General features: G+C 45.8%; 1 protein-coding gene across 1 annotated transcript in view; it reads right to left on the reverse strand.

Moving 5' to 3' along the window:
- GCLC (glutamate-cysteine ligase catalytic subunit) overlaps positions 1-17,616 on the reverse strand; it is a 38,620-nt gene extending 21,004 nt beyond the window's left edge. Inside the window, exon 1 of the mRNA XM_029243445.1 lies at positions 17,058-17,616. Coding sequence (XP_029099278.1) covers positions 17,058-17,207 — 150 coding nt within the window. The 5' untranslated portion in view covers positions 17,208-17,616. The remainder of the gene's footprint in view (positions 1-17,057) is intronic.
- Positions 17,617-17,957: the final 341 nt, after the last annotated feature.

The raw sequence follows: 17,957 nt of genomic DNA on the forward strand, positions 1-17,957 counted from the left end.
CAAATACACCAATGTAGAGGTATTAGTTTAGGAGTTTCGGCAATTTTGTTTCGGTTTTTCAGGAATAATTTAAGACCACTTCCCCACTCTGAACTCATACAGAATTTACAATGCAAGGTGCACTAGTGCATTCATAACAATACCTGGTGGAATTCTGATAAAAAATCAAGAGTGAAATACCAAAGTAAGACTTTTCTGGGCAGAGTACAAATAGAACCTGCATTTGTTTTCCCTGAAATCACACGCTGCCAAGTCACGATAGTTGGTGTTAATAGTGCAGATTGTGGCTCACTATTCACGGTTAAAATAAGACACACATCATCCACAGGTAAGTGAAAAGACTGGAGCTGGACCGTTCAGGCAAACACTTGAGAGCACCCTTTGCACAAGACCCCAAGACACGGATGGCAAACTTGTGGCACGTGGCAGACCAATCCCCAGCAAGTAATTTGTTTGGCTTATTATAAAAGAGACAAGCAACAATACATCCACTATCTACCTTATCCACCTCACATTTCACATGTAAATCCAGATCCCAGCCTTAAAAACAAACCAAAGCGCAGAAGCCCAGCAGGAGGCCTGGGTCCAGAGGGGCTGGGGCTGGGCAGCCCCCCTTTGAGGGGGGCTCTGGTCTGCAGACCCACCGTCCCGGTGGAAGGCATCTGAGTCAGTCCTCCCTATCACAGAAATAGTACCATTCAAGAGACTGATTTGCCCTTCAGCTAAGAAATATAAAAGGGGAAAAAAATGTTAGTAACCATAGGGAAATAGCCTGGCAGGTTTAAACGACAACAAAAATAAACTTTTGATGAACTTTTATTAGTTGTTGTTATGGACTGAATGTTAGTGCCCCCCCACACCATTCTTATGTTGAAGCCCTTAACCCCCAATGTGATGGTATTTAGAAGTGAGGTCTTTGGGGGGGGGGCAGGTAATTAGATCAGGAGAGTGGGGCCCTTGTGACGCGATTTGTGCCCTTATAAGAAGAGACGAGAAAGATGATTTCTCTCCACTGTGTGAGAACACAGCGAGAAGGCAGCCTTTTGTAAGCCAGGAAGAGGGACCTCACTTGGAAACCAAATCTATCAGCACCTCTGACCATGGACCTTCCAACCTCCAGAACCGTGAGAAGTAAATGTTTGTTGTTTAAGCCACCCAGTCTGTGGTATTTGTTACAGCAGCCTGAATAGACCGAGAGAGTTGTCTTGCTGGCACTGAGGTGAAAACAGCACCTAATTTGGAAACAATCTAGTTCCATAAGACTCAGAAGCAGCTACAGGCAGTTCCCTATTTAGGGAGATTGTACTTTGAGAAAGCTCCTCTGTCAATTTCTGTGTATATTAGAAAAAAGGAATTTTCAAATTCCTTTGAAACAATGTTATACAAAGGTCTCTGGGCCACCTCTCTGAAGTATTCAACCTATCATGCGTCTGACCTCTGGAGACAGGGAACCCATCACTGCGTCCCTGTGGAACAGTGAGGTCCTACGTTGCTTCCCAGGCACTGGGATGAAGACTCCGGCCTCCTTACACCCTGGAGAAGGGGTTGCAACCAGGTGGTCAGGCCAAGGAGGGGGAAGGTGCGGGGTAACTCAGCCCAGGAGGACTGGGCTACAGGGCGGGGTCCGCAGCCACCCTAAAGAAATTCACAATTCAGGATTCAGGGCCAGCTCCCTCCTCCATTCCACCGGCCCGAGCAGTAAGCAGTCTTGACTTCGGCTGGGACCACCCATTGCATCTAAGAGACCTGGTTTTCTCCTTACACCGACTCCTGAACAAGCCCGCAGCCATCTTGTGATAAGGCTCTAACTAGCTGATGACCCATCAGTGCTGAAACGCAGCGTCCTGCTGCCTCCACACCCTTTGTCCTTTCACCCAAAGTCCTGTGGTCGGCAGGTGCTGGGAGCACTGCACAGAGCCAGGTGGATGTGGCTCCTGCTGTCAAGCTCACAGGTGGCTGAAATGACAGCCAGTAACTCAAGGGAGCTAAATGGTCTGGGGCACGTGTAACAGGAGGGTCTGGTCCCGCCTGGGGTATCAGAAGGTTTCCTTGGGGGGAAGGGGGTGGCCAGGCAAAGGAGAGGGTCGTCATAAATACAGCCCCCACTCCTGACCCCTGTGCTTCCCCTGACCACCACCCTGACTGCAGCGTAATCACCTGGCTGGCTGCCCAGAGATGCAGATAAACTGGGCCCACCCCTGGAGACCATGTCACAGTAGTCCCGCCTCTAGACTGTAAACTGTTTTAAAGCTAGTGACTGTGCCTTCTGCCCAGAAGATGGTTTCCCCACACAGCAAAATACTAATGACCAATATTTTTGAGCACTTTCAACCACCCAGTTGGATGGCGCCCATTTCCGTATCTAGCAAGATACTCAAGCCTGGAGCACCCAAAGGGGTCCTCGAACCAATGGTGATGCTACTTGGTTTCAAAATCACTTGTAGTGATTTAGGGAAGACCTGCGTGGCAAGACCAGAAGAGCAGCTGTGCCTGAAACAGTGGGTGAACTTGAGGTGACCACCATAGGTCCAGGAACCCTTTGTATATGGTGACATTTTAGACTATAACTGTTGAAATGTTATTTTAAACTGCTCTATTTTCCCCAAAAGGAAACGTTTTAGTAGTTTACTCTAAAGTTACATCAGGGAACTATACTCAATATTTTGTGATAACCCATAAGGGAAAAGAATCTGAAAAGAATATACATATGTGTATACATATATATGTATGTGTATATATATGTATGTATAACTGAATCACTTTGTTGTACACCTGAAACACAACATTGTAAATCAACTATACTTCAAAAAAAAAAAAGAAACGCACAGGCCAAAAATAAAGTTACATCAAATTCTTATAATATCTGCTATATTCTGACTTTTCCCCCACTATGAAATGCCATTTCATACCACAGAATAACACAGGGAAGTTTACACAAAATAAACGTGGCCTTGCCCTGGCCTGGTCTTCCTCCAGTGTCCTAGACCAGGACTTCAGCTAACAGAGCAGGAGGTTTTTATGCATAATACATTAATCTCAATTTTAACACTGCGTAAAACGATGAAGTTCCTATACGATTACGTAAAGTAACTTCCTTGAATCATTACCAAAACAAATTCTTCATATGCCAAGATTAGGAATATGAAGCCTCAGTGAAAAATTTTAAGATTCAGGAGACACCAGGGAAAATTGTGATGAATCTCATAGAGGGGACAATGACACCTTTCAATAAAGGAAAGGAAAAAAAAACACCCTCTCCTTTATGGTAGACACAAGGCACGTGTGACCTTTCTAGATTTAAAATTAAAGTAGGGTTTCCCTGGTGTTGCAGTGGTTAAGAATCTGCCTGCCAATGCAGGGGACACGGGTTGGAGCCCTGGTCCAGGAAGATCCCACATGCCGTGGAGCAACTAAGCCCGTGTGCCACAACTACTGAGCTTGCACTCTAGAGCCCGTGAGCCACAATTACTGAGCCCATGTGCCACATCTACTGAACCTGCGCACCTAGAGCCCGTACTCCGCAACAAGAGAAGCCACCCAATGAGAAGCCTGTGCACCGCCATGAAGAGTAGCTCCCGGCTCGCTGCAACTACAGAAAACAGCAACGAAGACCCAATGCAGCCAAAAATAAAATAAAGTAAAATAAAAATTTCAGTTCCCAAGTCCCTAACGATATCACAAACGATTCAATTACTGCAGGAAGTTGTACTGGACAGCACTGGACTTAAACCCGAGAGAAATCACCTCTTGGAATTATATCTGGACACACTTACTGATGCATTACTGCTGGTGCAAAGGAGAGCCCCGCATGCCGATCTGCTCTTTCATGTCCTACAAATGGTGTGAGACATTTACTTTCTGGGCCTCTGAATTGACACTGGCTGATTTTTTTTAACCATGCCACTACACTTCAGGCGTGTGTCAGTTTTCATTTTCTGATGGTTACAAAGACCAGGCTAAGTCACTCCTACCTTATTTCTGAACCAAAGTAGAACCCAACCAGTCTGCTCCCACAAATTAACCTCACAAAAGAGAGCACATCACATGAAGTTACCAAAGGAGATGTTTGCTGTGGCCACCAACACGGGCACTCTGCAACTTAGAAACCTAAGCCAGAAGACACGTCCTCCTAAAGAAATAATACTGTAAATATAAATAGCTCTTATTTACCTCAAAACACCTGCAGGTTAGTACTATAGCTTCTGGGTTCTGAGGACAAGTGAATTCTTTGCTTCTTTCCTGAGAACAGGGTCCTGGTCACCGCGCGGCTGACAAGAGAGGGTGTCTTGGACCAACTGCTCTGCAGCGCTTAGGTGGGGAGGGGGCGGTGAGGGAGTGAGAGGTCAGGGCCCCTGGAGGACTCCCACGAGGTAAAGGAGAACTCAGGGCTTCAGCAGGGCTGGCTCAGGGCCCCAGGCACTCCTGGAGCAGGTGACTGACAAAGCAAGCTAGGTCCCTGTAAATGTGTTTAGAGATGAAGTTGGCCCAAATTCAGGGACCACCATCGAGAGATAAGGAATTCAGGGGTTTAGTTCTTAGGAACTGGTGATAGATTAACCCACCCAACAAAGGGAGGGTGATGCTTTCTAAAGAGACCTAGATCCAGTGCCGAAACAGGACGTGCAACTCCTAAGTCACTGCTGTGCTCAGAGGGGCCCTTGGGCCCCCAAGGGCAGGTGACAGCGATTCCAGACCTCCAAGTCCAATGCCATTCCACCACAGTGAGGGTCTCCTTCATAACCGCATCTGATGGTGCCTGGATGCTGAGGCAGGTCCCACCAAGAGAGCAATTCTGACCTGCTGAAGACAGGGTCTGCAGGATGCAAGACGTGCTAAGACAAACCCCTTCCTGCCATACCTGGAATTCACGGGAAAGGATTACAATCTCTGTTTGAGATAAACCAGAGCTCCTGACTTGGGGCTCTGATGCTGGCCCACTACCTGCGGCCCGGGACAAGGTCCACCTGGCAGCATAGCTATCAAGTGAGGTCAGCCTCATCCCCACAGAGGCTCATCTGTGTCTGCCCTCTCACAGGGCTAGGCTGCCAGCAGAAGATTAGCTGGAAAGGCCGCAGCCACATTGCTAAACCTGTTAGCATTTGCCCTGCGGACCGAGAAACTGACCACACATCCTCGACTTTTCAGATCTGAAAGTGTAGCTGGCATTTCACTAGGAGGGAACCACTGATCATCTGGTAACCAAAAACACCGAAGCTTGCACTTGTTGCTCGAGACCTTTATCAAAGCAGCCCACCCGCCTTGTTACCCCACCCCACACTCTACTCCTTTCCCTTCCACCTCCAGCCTCGCCTCGGGTTGGAGCCTAGTTTGAATCTTAGTAACATCTGTGTTTTTTTCTTTTATAAAATGAGGATAACGCCTACCTCAAGGGGCCACTGGGGAGGAGCACACAAAGTAATGTGTCAAGTGCCTAAAGTGGTAGTTGAGTACACATATCCTCACGTGTTAGTGATGATTTTCTAGCCCTCAGGCAGGGACACACGTATCGAGGCGGAACAGTGTCTTTTAAGTGTTCTTACGGGTCCATGGTGGCCTGTAATCAACATTACCAAAAAACGTTGAAATGAGTAGAATAAATACCAGAATATGTCATTCATGGAAAAGAAGTACTATTTCACCCAAATACAGTTTCGCGCTGTGTTTGTTTCAGGCACTCGCGGTCTCAGTAAAAGGAAAGACTTCATGCAGAACACCGCCAGCTCCGCGACAGCGGGCACAGGTCAAGTCACCCCCCTCCCGGACACTTTCAAATGGCTCAAACTCAGCACATCTTAGCACCCTCACCACGTGTGCCGCCCCTCCACTCCAGCCCTGCCCCCCAGGCTGCACCCACACAGGCCTTCCTTCTGCTTCTCCACCAGCCAACCACTCCAGGGCCTGGACAGCACCACTGCTCTCCGCTTGGAAAGCTCTGGCCGCAGCCCCTCAAGTAGCTGGCTCCTGATGGGCTCTAGTCACGTGCTACCTCTTCAGCGCAACCCTGGCTAACCCCCAACACTAGGACCTCTCTTGTCCCATGCCCAGGGGTGCCACCCACACTAGTGCCTTGTGGAGTTGTGGAAGTGGTCACCCAGGCCAGAGCAGTCTTAATTTCCCCTCTCTCCTCACAAATACTACAATTATGGACATTTGGAACATGTCCTAATCTAACAAAGTGTCCCTTCCAACTCTAAACTACTGTGTCTGTCATTAAACTCTTCCAGAAGTTCTTGTGGTATAAGACCATCCATTTTTCTTTCCCTCTCAAAGATAAGACAGTACACACACTGCATTGCCAGGAAGGGAATTTTTTTCAAATGCATCGTCTTGCTACCTAAAGCTCACCCCTTCTAAGCACATGATCTCTTAAATTGTATGCATACATCAGTGGAAATCTTTCTAAAACTGATTACATCCTCTTCTGCTACAATAGGAAGATACTAAACATACTTCCACTTTTTTATTAAGGCTTCAGACTCGGGGCAATTTCATTTCTTTAACAGAGCAAGGCCCTGGGAGGCACCGGCTGCCGTGTCGAGATCTGCTTTTCCAAGCTGCTCTCCGACTTGCTCTCTGATTGCTGCCTCGACTGACTTTTTGTAGTTCATCCTGAACCGTGGAAGGAAATGACCAGCTTGCAGGAATTGTGTATAAAGTGAGGAATCTCCGGGTGAGGGCTTGAGACAGGCTTCCAGGAGTAAAGTGCATGCCCTCTGTGCCGAGAGGGCTTTTGCCTGCTTCCTAGTTCTCGCTGTCTGTGTTTTGGGGCCGGCAGCTCCTGAGCCCTGGATACCACTCACACAGCCATGGAGGGAGGACCACAGGCAGGGCTGCTGCCACACGGCGTGCTGGACGATATGCCTTCCAAGTGCCTGACTTGCGTAAATACGTGAACGCTTTAGCGGGAAATGAGGGAAGCGCTCCCAAATAACCTCTCTAACGTTCCTCTGAGGCTTACCGTGCGCAGCGTATCCTTTCAAGCAAAACAACTTTTTAAATTAAAAAATGTAAACTTTCACGGAGGCTCTTGCCTTCAGGGTTTGTTTTAACTCTGCTAAATCATCATCCAGTACAAAAAAAGGAAGGTGTTAACTAAATCCAAAGGACTGAAAAAAGGGCCTGGGGGATGAGAGACAAGACAGTGGGTTTGTGTGAACATTTATGTAATTAGGAACATCTGGTTTGGGGGTTCTTTTGTAATCTTGTGGTGGAAATAAGTTTAATTACTAAATCCTGACCGTAACAGACACAAACATCTAAGAACACAGAAAGCTCTCCAGTGTCCAACAGAGTAGAGCCGTGGCCATATGAATGCTGCAAAAATATACCAACCTAGATAACCAAGTTTCCCGGACACCTATAAAAGATGTGCTCTTTTGGCTAGAGGTCTGACGCTTATTTATGTTTCCTTAACTTCTGAAACATCTGAAACAATGTCTGAGAAACCCAGCCCTTAAGTGGAGGAGATTCAGGGTCATCATTCTAAATTACTCAGTCCTTTATGATCAGTTTCAATATACAATCCCCGTGGCTACTAAGTAACCAAAATGCATATGCTTTCCCAATTCAATTCTGTTGCTTTCTGAAAATCATAACCAAGATTTCAAGGACCCTACATGCTGTGAAAACATGCATGGGCTTTGAGCCATTTATTTTGGCTGGAAACCAATTTTTGCTCTTTTCCCAAGTTCTAGTATGTTCGAGGTAGGTCGCTGCCAAAGCCTCCAGTCCCCTAACCGGCCAACTCCGGCTTCACTTCCGTTCCCATCCTTGCACTCCTCTCGAAAGCCTGACATCCTTCCTGTCCCCAGGGCAGTCCTACTGCCCCCACTGGTCCTTCTCCAGATCCCACACATGTCCAGGTCCTTCTGTGTGTATCACCAGGGTTCGGAGGAGATGGCCATGCTTCCTCTCTGGGTTAGTCATCTCGCTCTCCTCCTTGGTTTTAACCCCATCTTTAGGCCCGTGGCTGCCCTGCCACACACACAGCCAGCTCAGATGTTGCTCCAGCTCCCTCTGCACTGTCTACCCTGCATCTCCACTGTATGACCACTGGGCTCCTTCACCTAGGAGGTCCCAAACCAGAAGATCCAAGCAGTTCCCCAGGAACTATCCCCACAGGCTACACTCTCTCCCCTCCCTCAGCATCGAGGTAACCTCTGCAGTGGGAGCTCGCAGCCTCTAGTTACCCTCCCAGCCCGTTTTCCCCACCACCGCCGAAGAGACCCAGGATTAGTCTCCCGGTACGATTCCTGGACTGACAATACCACGTCTCCTGGCATGGTCCATTACAAAGGACCTTGACATATATACACTAATATGTATAAAATGGATAACTAATAAGAACCTGCTGTATAAAAAAATAAATAAAATTCAAAAAAAAGAAGATATAGGTATATGTATGACTGAATCAATTTGTCGTACATCTAAAACTAACAACATTGTAAATCAACTATAGTCCAATATAAAAAAATTAATTACAAAAACCCCCAAAAAACAAAGGACCTTCGACAGCCTCAGCCTCTAGCCACTCCCCTTGCCCTGCTCTGGTCCCACACCACGGCAGTGATCCTCAACTTCAGGCACTTCACAGTCGCACGTCTGCATACACCCTTCCCTTGCGCTCTCTGTCTCCCTTTGAGATCCTCCCAGAAGGTCCCCCACTCCGCCCCCCATCTCTAAGACTCCCAGGATCTCCAGGCAGAGAGCAAACTCCTCCCCTCCTCTCTCCAGCCTGTCCCCTGACCCTGCCATGCCACTGGAGTTCTTCAAGGGCAGGGAGCTTCTCCCTTTTCTTGGTTTCTCTCTTCAACCCCATGCCCTACCACAGGAAGTCCTTGATAAACAGGAGTCACTCAATAAATACTTAAAAGCCATCCATCATGGAAATAAAGCCTTTAGTGTTTGCCACATGTAAGTGAAGCTTAAGTCTCAGTTTTTCTGAAGGAAACAGCCTGCGATAATATCTTGTTTTTATTTTTTTTTAATAGAAACATTATGGTGTTCAAACAGGTTTACTTAGGAAGTTAAGGAAAAGGTTTTAGAAACCTAATATCTATGGGTTTGTAATCAGATTACTTTTTCAGTAGCCAGTAAAGTACGTTCTCTTTGAAAAATCCTAAAACCCAAAAGGTGACGGGATAAGGAAACGGATTCTACTGTCTCTTGTACACATTTCCTGATTTTTGTAAGTTGTGTGGCATTTAAAGCATTCTGAAACAGTCAAATTGTTAAAAGATACAATTAGAAATTACATACACATATAAAAGCATGCAATTCAAAACCAAATGACAGAATTTTTTCATTACTCTGGCAGATGAGGAAATTGTGGTCCAAAGAATTTAAGTTCTGTATCTAAGGTCACACGACTGTTTGGAGGAAGACTTGGGGCTGCACTCCCATCTTCAAGTTAGTCCATTCTTAAACATGTATGCAAACTTCAAAATAATTGTGTTTTCACCAAATACCCAGTCATAGGGCGATAACAGTGGTACTAAGTGATGAACATTACAGCATAAAGGCAAAGATAATCCTGACTTAAAAAACTTGGCTATATCTAGGTTGCTGGAGATATAACCATGAGGGTAGCTAGCCTTTGGACAAAGTTTACAGACAAAGGAGAGCAGAGCTCAGAGAAAAGGTAGAAAGACTTCCACTTCTGTTCAAGATGGAGTAATAGCGATCAATTTCACACCCCCCCCACCCTGAAAAAAAAAGAGAGAAAGAGAGAAAATACATAAAAGAATTTTCAAGACACTGGACATCAGATAACAAAGGGCAGAAATCCCCGTGATAGGAGGGACAATTTTAAAGTGAGTGAGCCCTACAAATGCCCCAGCTTCCTGCCTGGCGAGAGGCACTAGATCATGGGCAGGGAGGTGAAACAGGGCCCACAGTGGGAGTGGGGGTTTGGTGGGGGGAAGGACTCCCTGAATTGAAGAGATAGAGCTGAGTATCTGAGGAAACCAAGTAATTTAGAGGTCACAGGACCAAGTACCAAAGAGAAGAGAGCTGCGCAGACAATTCCGGAGATCTGCAGAGGGTCCCCCCTTAAGGACTTGGTAGTAAATCGACCCACACGTGAGAGGTGAGGACCCAAAGCTGGGACAGGGTGCCTTCCCCCCGCCAGAATGGAATAACTCCTAGTTCAGGGCATTGAGGAAGGTATCCCTGAAGGCTTTGCCTTGGCAGAAGAGAATAATTAGCCCTAAAGTGACACTCTTCCGGACCTGCTGAATAAATTGTAAAAGCAAGACCTGAAAGGATCAAACCATCTCCAAATAACTATATTCCAGAACAAAGCTTAAGAATACGTTTAGGAAAATGCAAATATCAAGCACCCAACGAGGTAAAATTCACAATGTCTGGCATCCAATCAAAGACTTACCAGGCATGCAAAGAAGCAGAGAAACCTACTCAAAATGTAGAGAAAAAGTCAAGTGAACCTGACTTTAAATGACAGAGATGATAGAATTAGCAAAGACATTAAAACAGTTACTAGAACTGTATTCCCTATGTTCAAAAGCAGTATAGTAAGGTTGCAGGATACAAGATAAATACACAAAATCAATTTTAATATATTAGCAACAACAGTCAGAAATTATAACTTAAAGAGTAATACCATTTACAATTAAAAAATATGAAACACTCAGTGATACATCTGACAAAAGACATGAAAGACTTGTCCACTGAAAACTACAAAACACTGATGAGAGAAATTAACAAGTGGAGAGATATACTTGTTCATGGGCTGGAAGCATTGTTAAGATGTCAATTCTCCCCAAACAATCTACAGATTCAATGCAACCACGGTCAACATCCCGGTAGGGTTTGTTTTGGGTAGAAACTGTCAAGATGTTCTAAAATTCATGTGTAAATTCAAAGGACCTAAAAGAGTCAAAATGAGTTGAAAAAGAGCAAAGTTGGAGAGGTAAGACTACCTGATCTCACAGTTTATTATAAATTATAGCAATAAAAAGTGTGGTATTGGCATAAGGACAAATAGAGCAATGGAACAGTACAAAGAGTCCAGAAATGAAACCACACATAGACAACTGATATTAGACAAATGTGCAAGGGCCTTCGGCAGTGGAGAAAGGATAGTCTTTTCAACAAGTGGTGCTGGGGCACCGTGCAAAAGCAACCAAACCCAAAAATCCATAGCCTGCATCATATACAAAAGTTAACTCCAAAAGGATCATAGACCTAAACGTAAACCTAAGACCATAAAACTTCTAGAGGAAAATACGGGAGAAAACCTTAGATAACGAAAGATTTCCTAGACAGAAACACAAATTCTATGTTAGAGGCTCAGATAATATTCTGACATCTTTCCTCAAGATATGGGGCCTTACACTGAACATTACCTAGGTTTCTCCTTCAAAATGAAGCTACAGAGTTCTAGTTAGTACCTTTGCTAACACCACTACTAGACATTCCTAGAAGTGGTACCTTTAGAAGTGATACCCTGGACATTCCTCTTCACAAAGAAGAATCCAACAGTGATGTGGTGGGGTCACAGTAACTTGTTCAGGAGTCCAGAAACATGTTCTAGGGGAGCCACGTGTGCAGAAGGAATAAATATTTTCCTCCCATTGTGTTTTCGCCATATTTAAAGTACATCAAAACCTCTACGTATCCAAAGACCTCTACAAACTAATCCTACCTGTTCACCGCACTGACAACACCACCAGACACAGAACGCTCACACACCAATGCTATTTCTCACCTTTCTGCCTTTATTACACTGTTCACTTGCCCGGAATCCTTCCCTTCTCTTTCCTTCTCTTCATATAAATAACGACCCTAATTCTCTAGGGCAGCTTCCCAAAGATGGTGCCTGAAGCATCACAATCACCTGGGGTGCTGTGTGTCTCACACGTCTGCAAAGGGCACAAGGGAACATCTGGAGGTGATGGAAGTGTTATATGTACACAGATGTTTCCTATTTCTTTGTTTTGACTGTGGTTGCAGATATCTGGTTGTATACACTTGTTAGAAGTCATTGAGCTCTATGTTTAAAATGGGTGCGTATTACTGTATGTAAATTATAATTCAATGAAATTGGTTTAAAGAGAAAGCCCACATAAAACTATATAACACGAAATGAACAGGGGGAAAAAATCCCAAACTGAGATGGACACCAGAAGTGATAGTCAAGCTCACATTTAAGCCAAGCTTAAATTCTTAGCCTCAATTCCTAATACACAGTTGACCCTTGAACAATGAGGGGGTTAGGGATGCTGACTCTCCCCACAGCCAAATATCTGCATGTAAATTTTATGGTCTGGATCATGTGGTACTCTAGTACGTTATTTATTGAAAAAAAAATCCATGTATAAGTGGACAAGTGCAGCTCGAATCCATGTTATTTAAAGCTCAACTGTACACACAGTCAGTTTTCTGGTTCCCTAACCTTCAAAAATGAACCTCTTGGTTATAAAAGGTAATTTTGAAAAAAAAAAAAGAAAACCACCAGAAAGCTCTAACCATATTTCACTCTTTTTCCTCGATTTTACCACCGTGCTTTAGACACATCAGTAAATGCGGATAAACTGATGTCCACAGTGACAGCAAGAGACAGAAAGATGCAGCAACTGTGCTTCGTGTGCAGAGGGCACACAATGACCTACGGAATCTTCATGAATTCTCAGAGTAATTTTTGCTCAGTACCTTATTCTAAGAAGTCATTGTCAAATAATGCATTTTAAAAACACAATTTAGATTCTGAAATGCAGTTTAGAAATACCATAAACAATTACTAAGCTAATGGAATACAATTATATCTGAATGGGCAAATTTCAGTTAAAAACCGGCAAACATGGAATGCCTCATTCCCCGATAACCATGGCTATTTAAATGATATATTTTAAATGAGATATCCTGGGTATTTAAACATTCCCAAGTGAACATTTATGAGTCTTACTTAAAAGACTAGGCGCTTACTTGTAAACCATTCCAACAACATTATCTCATTTAATCTTACTAACTCTATAAGGAAGGTATTACTCTCCCCATTTTACAGATGACAAAACTGAGATAAGCACTTCGTCCAAAGCTACACAGAGCCTTCAATTAGACTCAAATGACTATGCTTTTGTCCATTCTAGATTTATAGCTCAGGATGTTATTTCTGCTATAGGATCATAAGCTTACTGATTAACAAGCTATGCATTTTCTAATTAGTCATGTAAGCATTCTTAACCTACATAGGTAATTTGAAGTTCAAACTATGAATGATATGCCAGCCCTTTATAAACCCCATCTCAGTTCTTATTGGTTTTACACATGATAATAACACACTTATAAATATTAAAGATGTATATTTCTCTCAAAGTTCTCATAGATTTATCTGCTAATTAGAGCACAATTGACCTTCTTGCCTTTGAAAGGCAAAAAAGAAAAATCAGAAAAAATGTTTCCTTTAAAATGTTTTTCTGACACCTCTGTAACCTGGAGAGTTTGAACTCTGTAAAAAGAGATTTGATGAAATCTCATACATTGTAAATATTCCAAAACCTGGTGTAATGTATTTAAGAAGTGGACCGTGGAGTCAGACAGATTTCAATTCTGATAATGCCTCTGCCACTAAGTAGCTGAAGAGCCTGGCAGGTAGCTGACACTAGAGGGATATTAGGAAGCATTCAAGAGTCGAATTTACTGCCACATTTGCAGTGTTTATAAACTTCCTAGGTTTGTCTTTTAATGTGCATACTCCAACTTACAAAATCTGTACCTAAAAAGTTGTGTGTGGGCTGTGAAAAGAGAAGTGCTTACTTTTTTGCATAAAAGAACGCTTAGCAGGCATCAGGGCCCCCAGGAACACCCATCTCACCTCCCCCTCACCCCCATCTGGGGTAGCATGAAATATCTTCCCAGTACCTGGGAGTTAGAACTTCGATTACCCACAGTAACAGCATGATCAATGGGTTGGGACCAGCCACACTAAAGGCGAAACTCGCATTTGTAAGCTGACCTGGGAATCTGCCTGTTTCTAAGGTTCTCACAGGAAAATACTTCTGAATTCCAAAAAGCCAGCAGACACACACTTGTACAATACAACCATTTTTACCACAGTGACTGGTGGCAGCCTTCTCTTCACTCAGCAGTCTAAAGATGATCCCAGGCGAGTTTCAAAGAGGAACAACCCTCTCATTTTCCAAAGGAGGAAACTGAGGTTCACAACCACCAAGGTGGTTGGCAAGCCTTGGAATACAACACAAGTGCAACTCCAAATCCAAGTTCTTCCTGATAAATACCACCAGAGACAAATACTGTCCTAGCGCCAAGCATTTCCAAAGTGGCGGCAGGCTCTCCTTCCAACCAGATCTACGATGATGGGTTTAGGCTGCTTTTTTTCCTTTTTTAGTCCATGGTCCTGTAAGCACAACATCAAAACTTCCACAAAGAGCAGTACTTTGGTATCACGCTGACCCAGCCCAACATATCACGTCCCAAACACCCCTTTCTGTCTGGTGGGGCCATCCTTCATCTCCAGGGCCACGGCACCCACCACACCCTTCTCCACTTTTATCGGCCCAGCCTGATTCTTGGCTGTTTCCTAGGCTTCTGCATCCAAACAAGCTCACTTGCAGGCTGATTCTGCCTGCAGACTTTTACTCAGTAGACGTGACAGGGAGTTCCCACTATGCGCAAGGATCAATGCTAAGAGTGTTAACGGCCTGCTCTTTCTCAGAGGCTCACCTCGTCAGGGAGGCCTGCCATGATAAATGTGGGACTCTGACTTTCAAACCCCGTAACTGCAACCACAGTAAGAAATAATTTACATGCACCCAATATACCACCCCTACACACACTCTCAAATAACTCAAGTTTGACATAATATTCTCACTACGTGTGATAAACCAATACTCTTCATCCTACCCCATTTCCATTTTTAAAGTCTCGGAGAGAAAAAAATCTAGGGGGAGAGGAGAGATCATAAAATACATACAATACACAAATAATACACAGTAGTCCCTCGGTATCCACAAGGGACTGGTGCCAGGACCTGCCAGAGACACCAAAATCTGCAGAGGCTCAAGTCCCATAGTTGGCCTTCCATTCAGCGTCTGTGGATTCAGCCAACCGTGGATCAGGTTGTATTCACTATCAGACAAAAAAACCTCGTATAAGTAAACCTGAGCAGTTCAGACTCTAGTTTTTCAAGGGTCAAAATGTCAGATGCTGTAAAGAAACAACGAATTTCAGACTTCTAAAATCTTCTAAATTTATTTCTCAACCCACTAATGGATCATGATCTCCAGTATGAAAAGTAATTTTCTGTAACATAAGAGTGATTACCTTTACATGATGCTGGAGGAACAGAAGCATCAGCAAATGCTTAGGTGTGAGACAACCCCCCCTCCCCCGCCCAAGTCACATCGCTGTCCAGAGATGCAGAGGTACCACAACGGAGAGTTAGCCCCTGTTTGATTTACAGAATCAAACTGGGGGAGACCAAGCTTTCAATGAAGTACTATTCCAGGAGTAGGAAGAGTGGGGTTTTTTTCTTAACCACCAGGGTTCACAATCTCAATTGTGAACCACCACTTCACAATCTCAATTCTTCCCCTTGGGTCATGCTGCTTATTTCCAAGAGGACTGTCAATACTGGCAGGCAGGAATTTTATTCTTTTTGAAAATCTTACACTCTACCCAAACATGACTGAAGCAGAATTTAAAGTAATAATAAATAATCAGCGGGTTATTTTTTAAATCTAAGATAACTTTTCTACTCCATGGTTTCTGTTAAACAGTAAACTCCTCATTCCAAAGGACATGGGTTTGTTAGTGGAAAAAAAGGAAAGGGAGGTGTGGGAGAGAAAAAGACATCTAGAGGGAACAGAGGATAGATCATAAAATAAACACAATACACGAATATATAAAATGTCGGATGCTGTAAAAAAAAAAAAAAAAAGAACTTTAGTCTAAAACTGAAGACTCATCACCAAACATACTGTACCCCTCTTCTGTCCAATAAAGTATGGCAAACCCCTTACGGTAGAAATGTGAATTACTAGTCATGATACTATTCTAGCTTACAAGAGCACAATTCCTTCAAATGACAGGCAGAAGTATTTTCCAATAATAGAAAAACTAACTTTTTGCAAGGAGAGAGATTCGGCACTGGTGTAGCAGCACCTTGACACTTAGGTAAAGAGTGATAACACTGACAAGGAGATAAATTATTTACACCTGAGCAAGCCATGGACAGCAAAAGGTAAAAACACGAAAAATATAAACGAAGCTTTCCAGAAGTCATTTGATTATTTGAACTGTATATACACGTTTTTTTTTAAAAACAGGAAGGAAAGGCACAAAACGCTTTGGCAGAAAAGACTTTAAAACTAACAGGAGGCAGTGCTTTCCAAATCATTCCAATAAACAATGGTTCAATATTGAGAATCTAGAGGCATTTCACCTCGAAGCAGCACACATGTGGAAGCACAGATTCGGAAAGTTTATATACTAGATCTGGGCCATGGAAAGGCACTAACAAATCCTAATTTTGAAGCTCTCAGAGTTCCCAGTTAGAATTAAAACAAGCCATGATTTTTAAAATTTATATCTATAAAGTGGTGGTCGGGGGGTGGTTGATGAGGAGAAGTTGGAGGTTTAAAAGGCACCAGGATGAGGTGGGGCGGAAGCGAAATCCTGAAGACCTGATTCCTAACAGCAACCGGCCTTCTAGGACAACTTTAGTCCCTTTCACGTTAATGGCATTTTGAGACGGGACCGTGGGTCGATAGGCGGCAGGCAGACACCCCAGCCTGAAAACTCCTCCAGGCACCCAGTGTCACACTTTTGCACGCTCACGCCCTCCCAGCGCCTACTCCGCACTTGCTGAACGGAAACGAACCCCGAATGAATGAATGGGAGAGAGAAGTCCGGCCAAAGGCTCGGAGCACGGCCCTGGACAGCGCTGGACGCCCGCGGGCTCGACGGGGGCCCTCGGGGGCGCGGCGGGGACCCTCAGGGCAGCGCAGGGCGCGGACCGAGGGCGCAGGGGCCTCGCCGAACAAAGGGGCGCGGATCGGCGGGGGCCGGGCGCTCACCTCGTCGCCCCACTTGAGCACGTCCTTGTGCCGGTCCTTGACGGCGTGGTAGATGTGCAGGAACTGGAGGATCCCGTGCAGCCGCACGTGGTCGGCGTGGCGCTGGGTCTCCTCCCAGCTCAGTGGCGAGCCCTGGGACAGTAGCCCCATGGCCGCCCCCTCTCCTCGCCCTCTGGGCCGGCGGCGGCCGCTCCGGGCTCCCGGCGGGCGGCGCGGGCCGGACACTCAGCTCCCCGCGGAAGGCGGCGGCGGCTCAGCCCCGAGGGGGCGCCCTCGGGCCGCAGCCGGCGGAGGAAGGGTCCGGTCCGCTCCGGCTCCCCCGCGCGAGTTCCTCGCCGCCCGGGGGACCGACCCAGGGGCTGGGTGTACCGCGCGGACGGAGGCTGCGGACCGGGGGGGCGGGCTGGACGGCCCTCTGCCCGAGGGCCTGGCCCCTCGCCCGCTCCGGCTCCCGCCCCGTTCCTGTTGCGAGGCGGCGGCGGCGGCCCCCACAGCCCCGGCGCAGCGGTGGCTCCCGCTTCTCTTTGCCGGTGTCCTGCACTACCTCCTTCCTACTTGTGACCAAAACCTGCGCCGCTGAGCATGCCCAGTGCTCCCAACCACTCGCCGCTCCCCAGCTCGATCCGCCGCTCCGGATTTTATAGACTGCGGGCTTGGGGCGGGGAAAGGAGGCGGTGCGGCCGAGGAGGCGTGGCCGAGCACCCGCAGAGACTCAGAGGCTGTGGGGTAGGCGTGCGCAGGCGTGGTTAGGGCGGAGTCCAAGGGGAGGGCCTCACCAGGCCGGGGTCGGCCTCGCTTTAAGCAAACGCGATGTGTAAAAATCCGTTTTCTCTAATCCAAAGAGAGAAACTCTGCGTTGGGGAAGAAGTTTGATTATTCGAATTAATGAAGAATCCACCA

The sequence above is a fragment of the Monodon monoceros genome, unplaced genomic scaffold (assembly GCF_005190385.1).
Source record: "Monodon monoceros isolate NGI ecotype Baffin Bay Population unplaced genomic scaffold, NGI_Narwhal_1 Super_Scaffold_3, whole genome shotgun sequence".
Lineage (NCBI taxonomy): Eukaryota > Metazoa > Chordata > Mammalia > Artiodactyla > Monodontidae > Monodon > Monodon monoceros.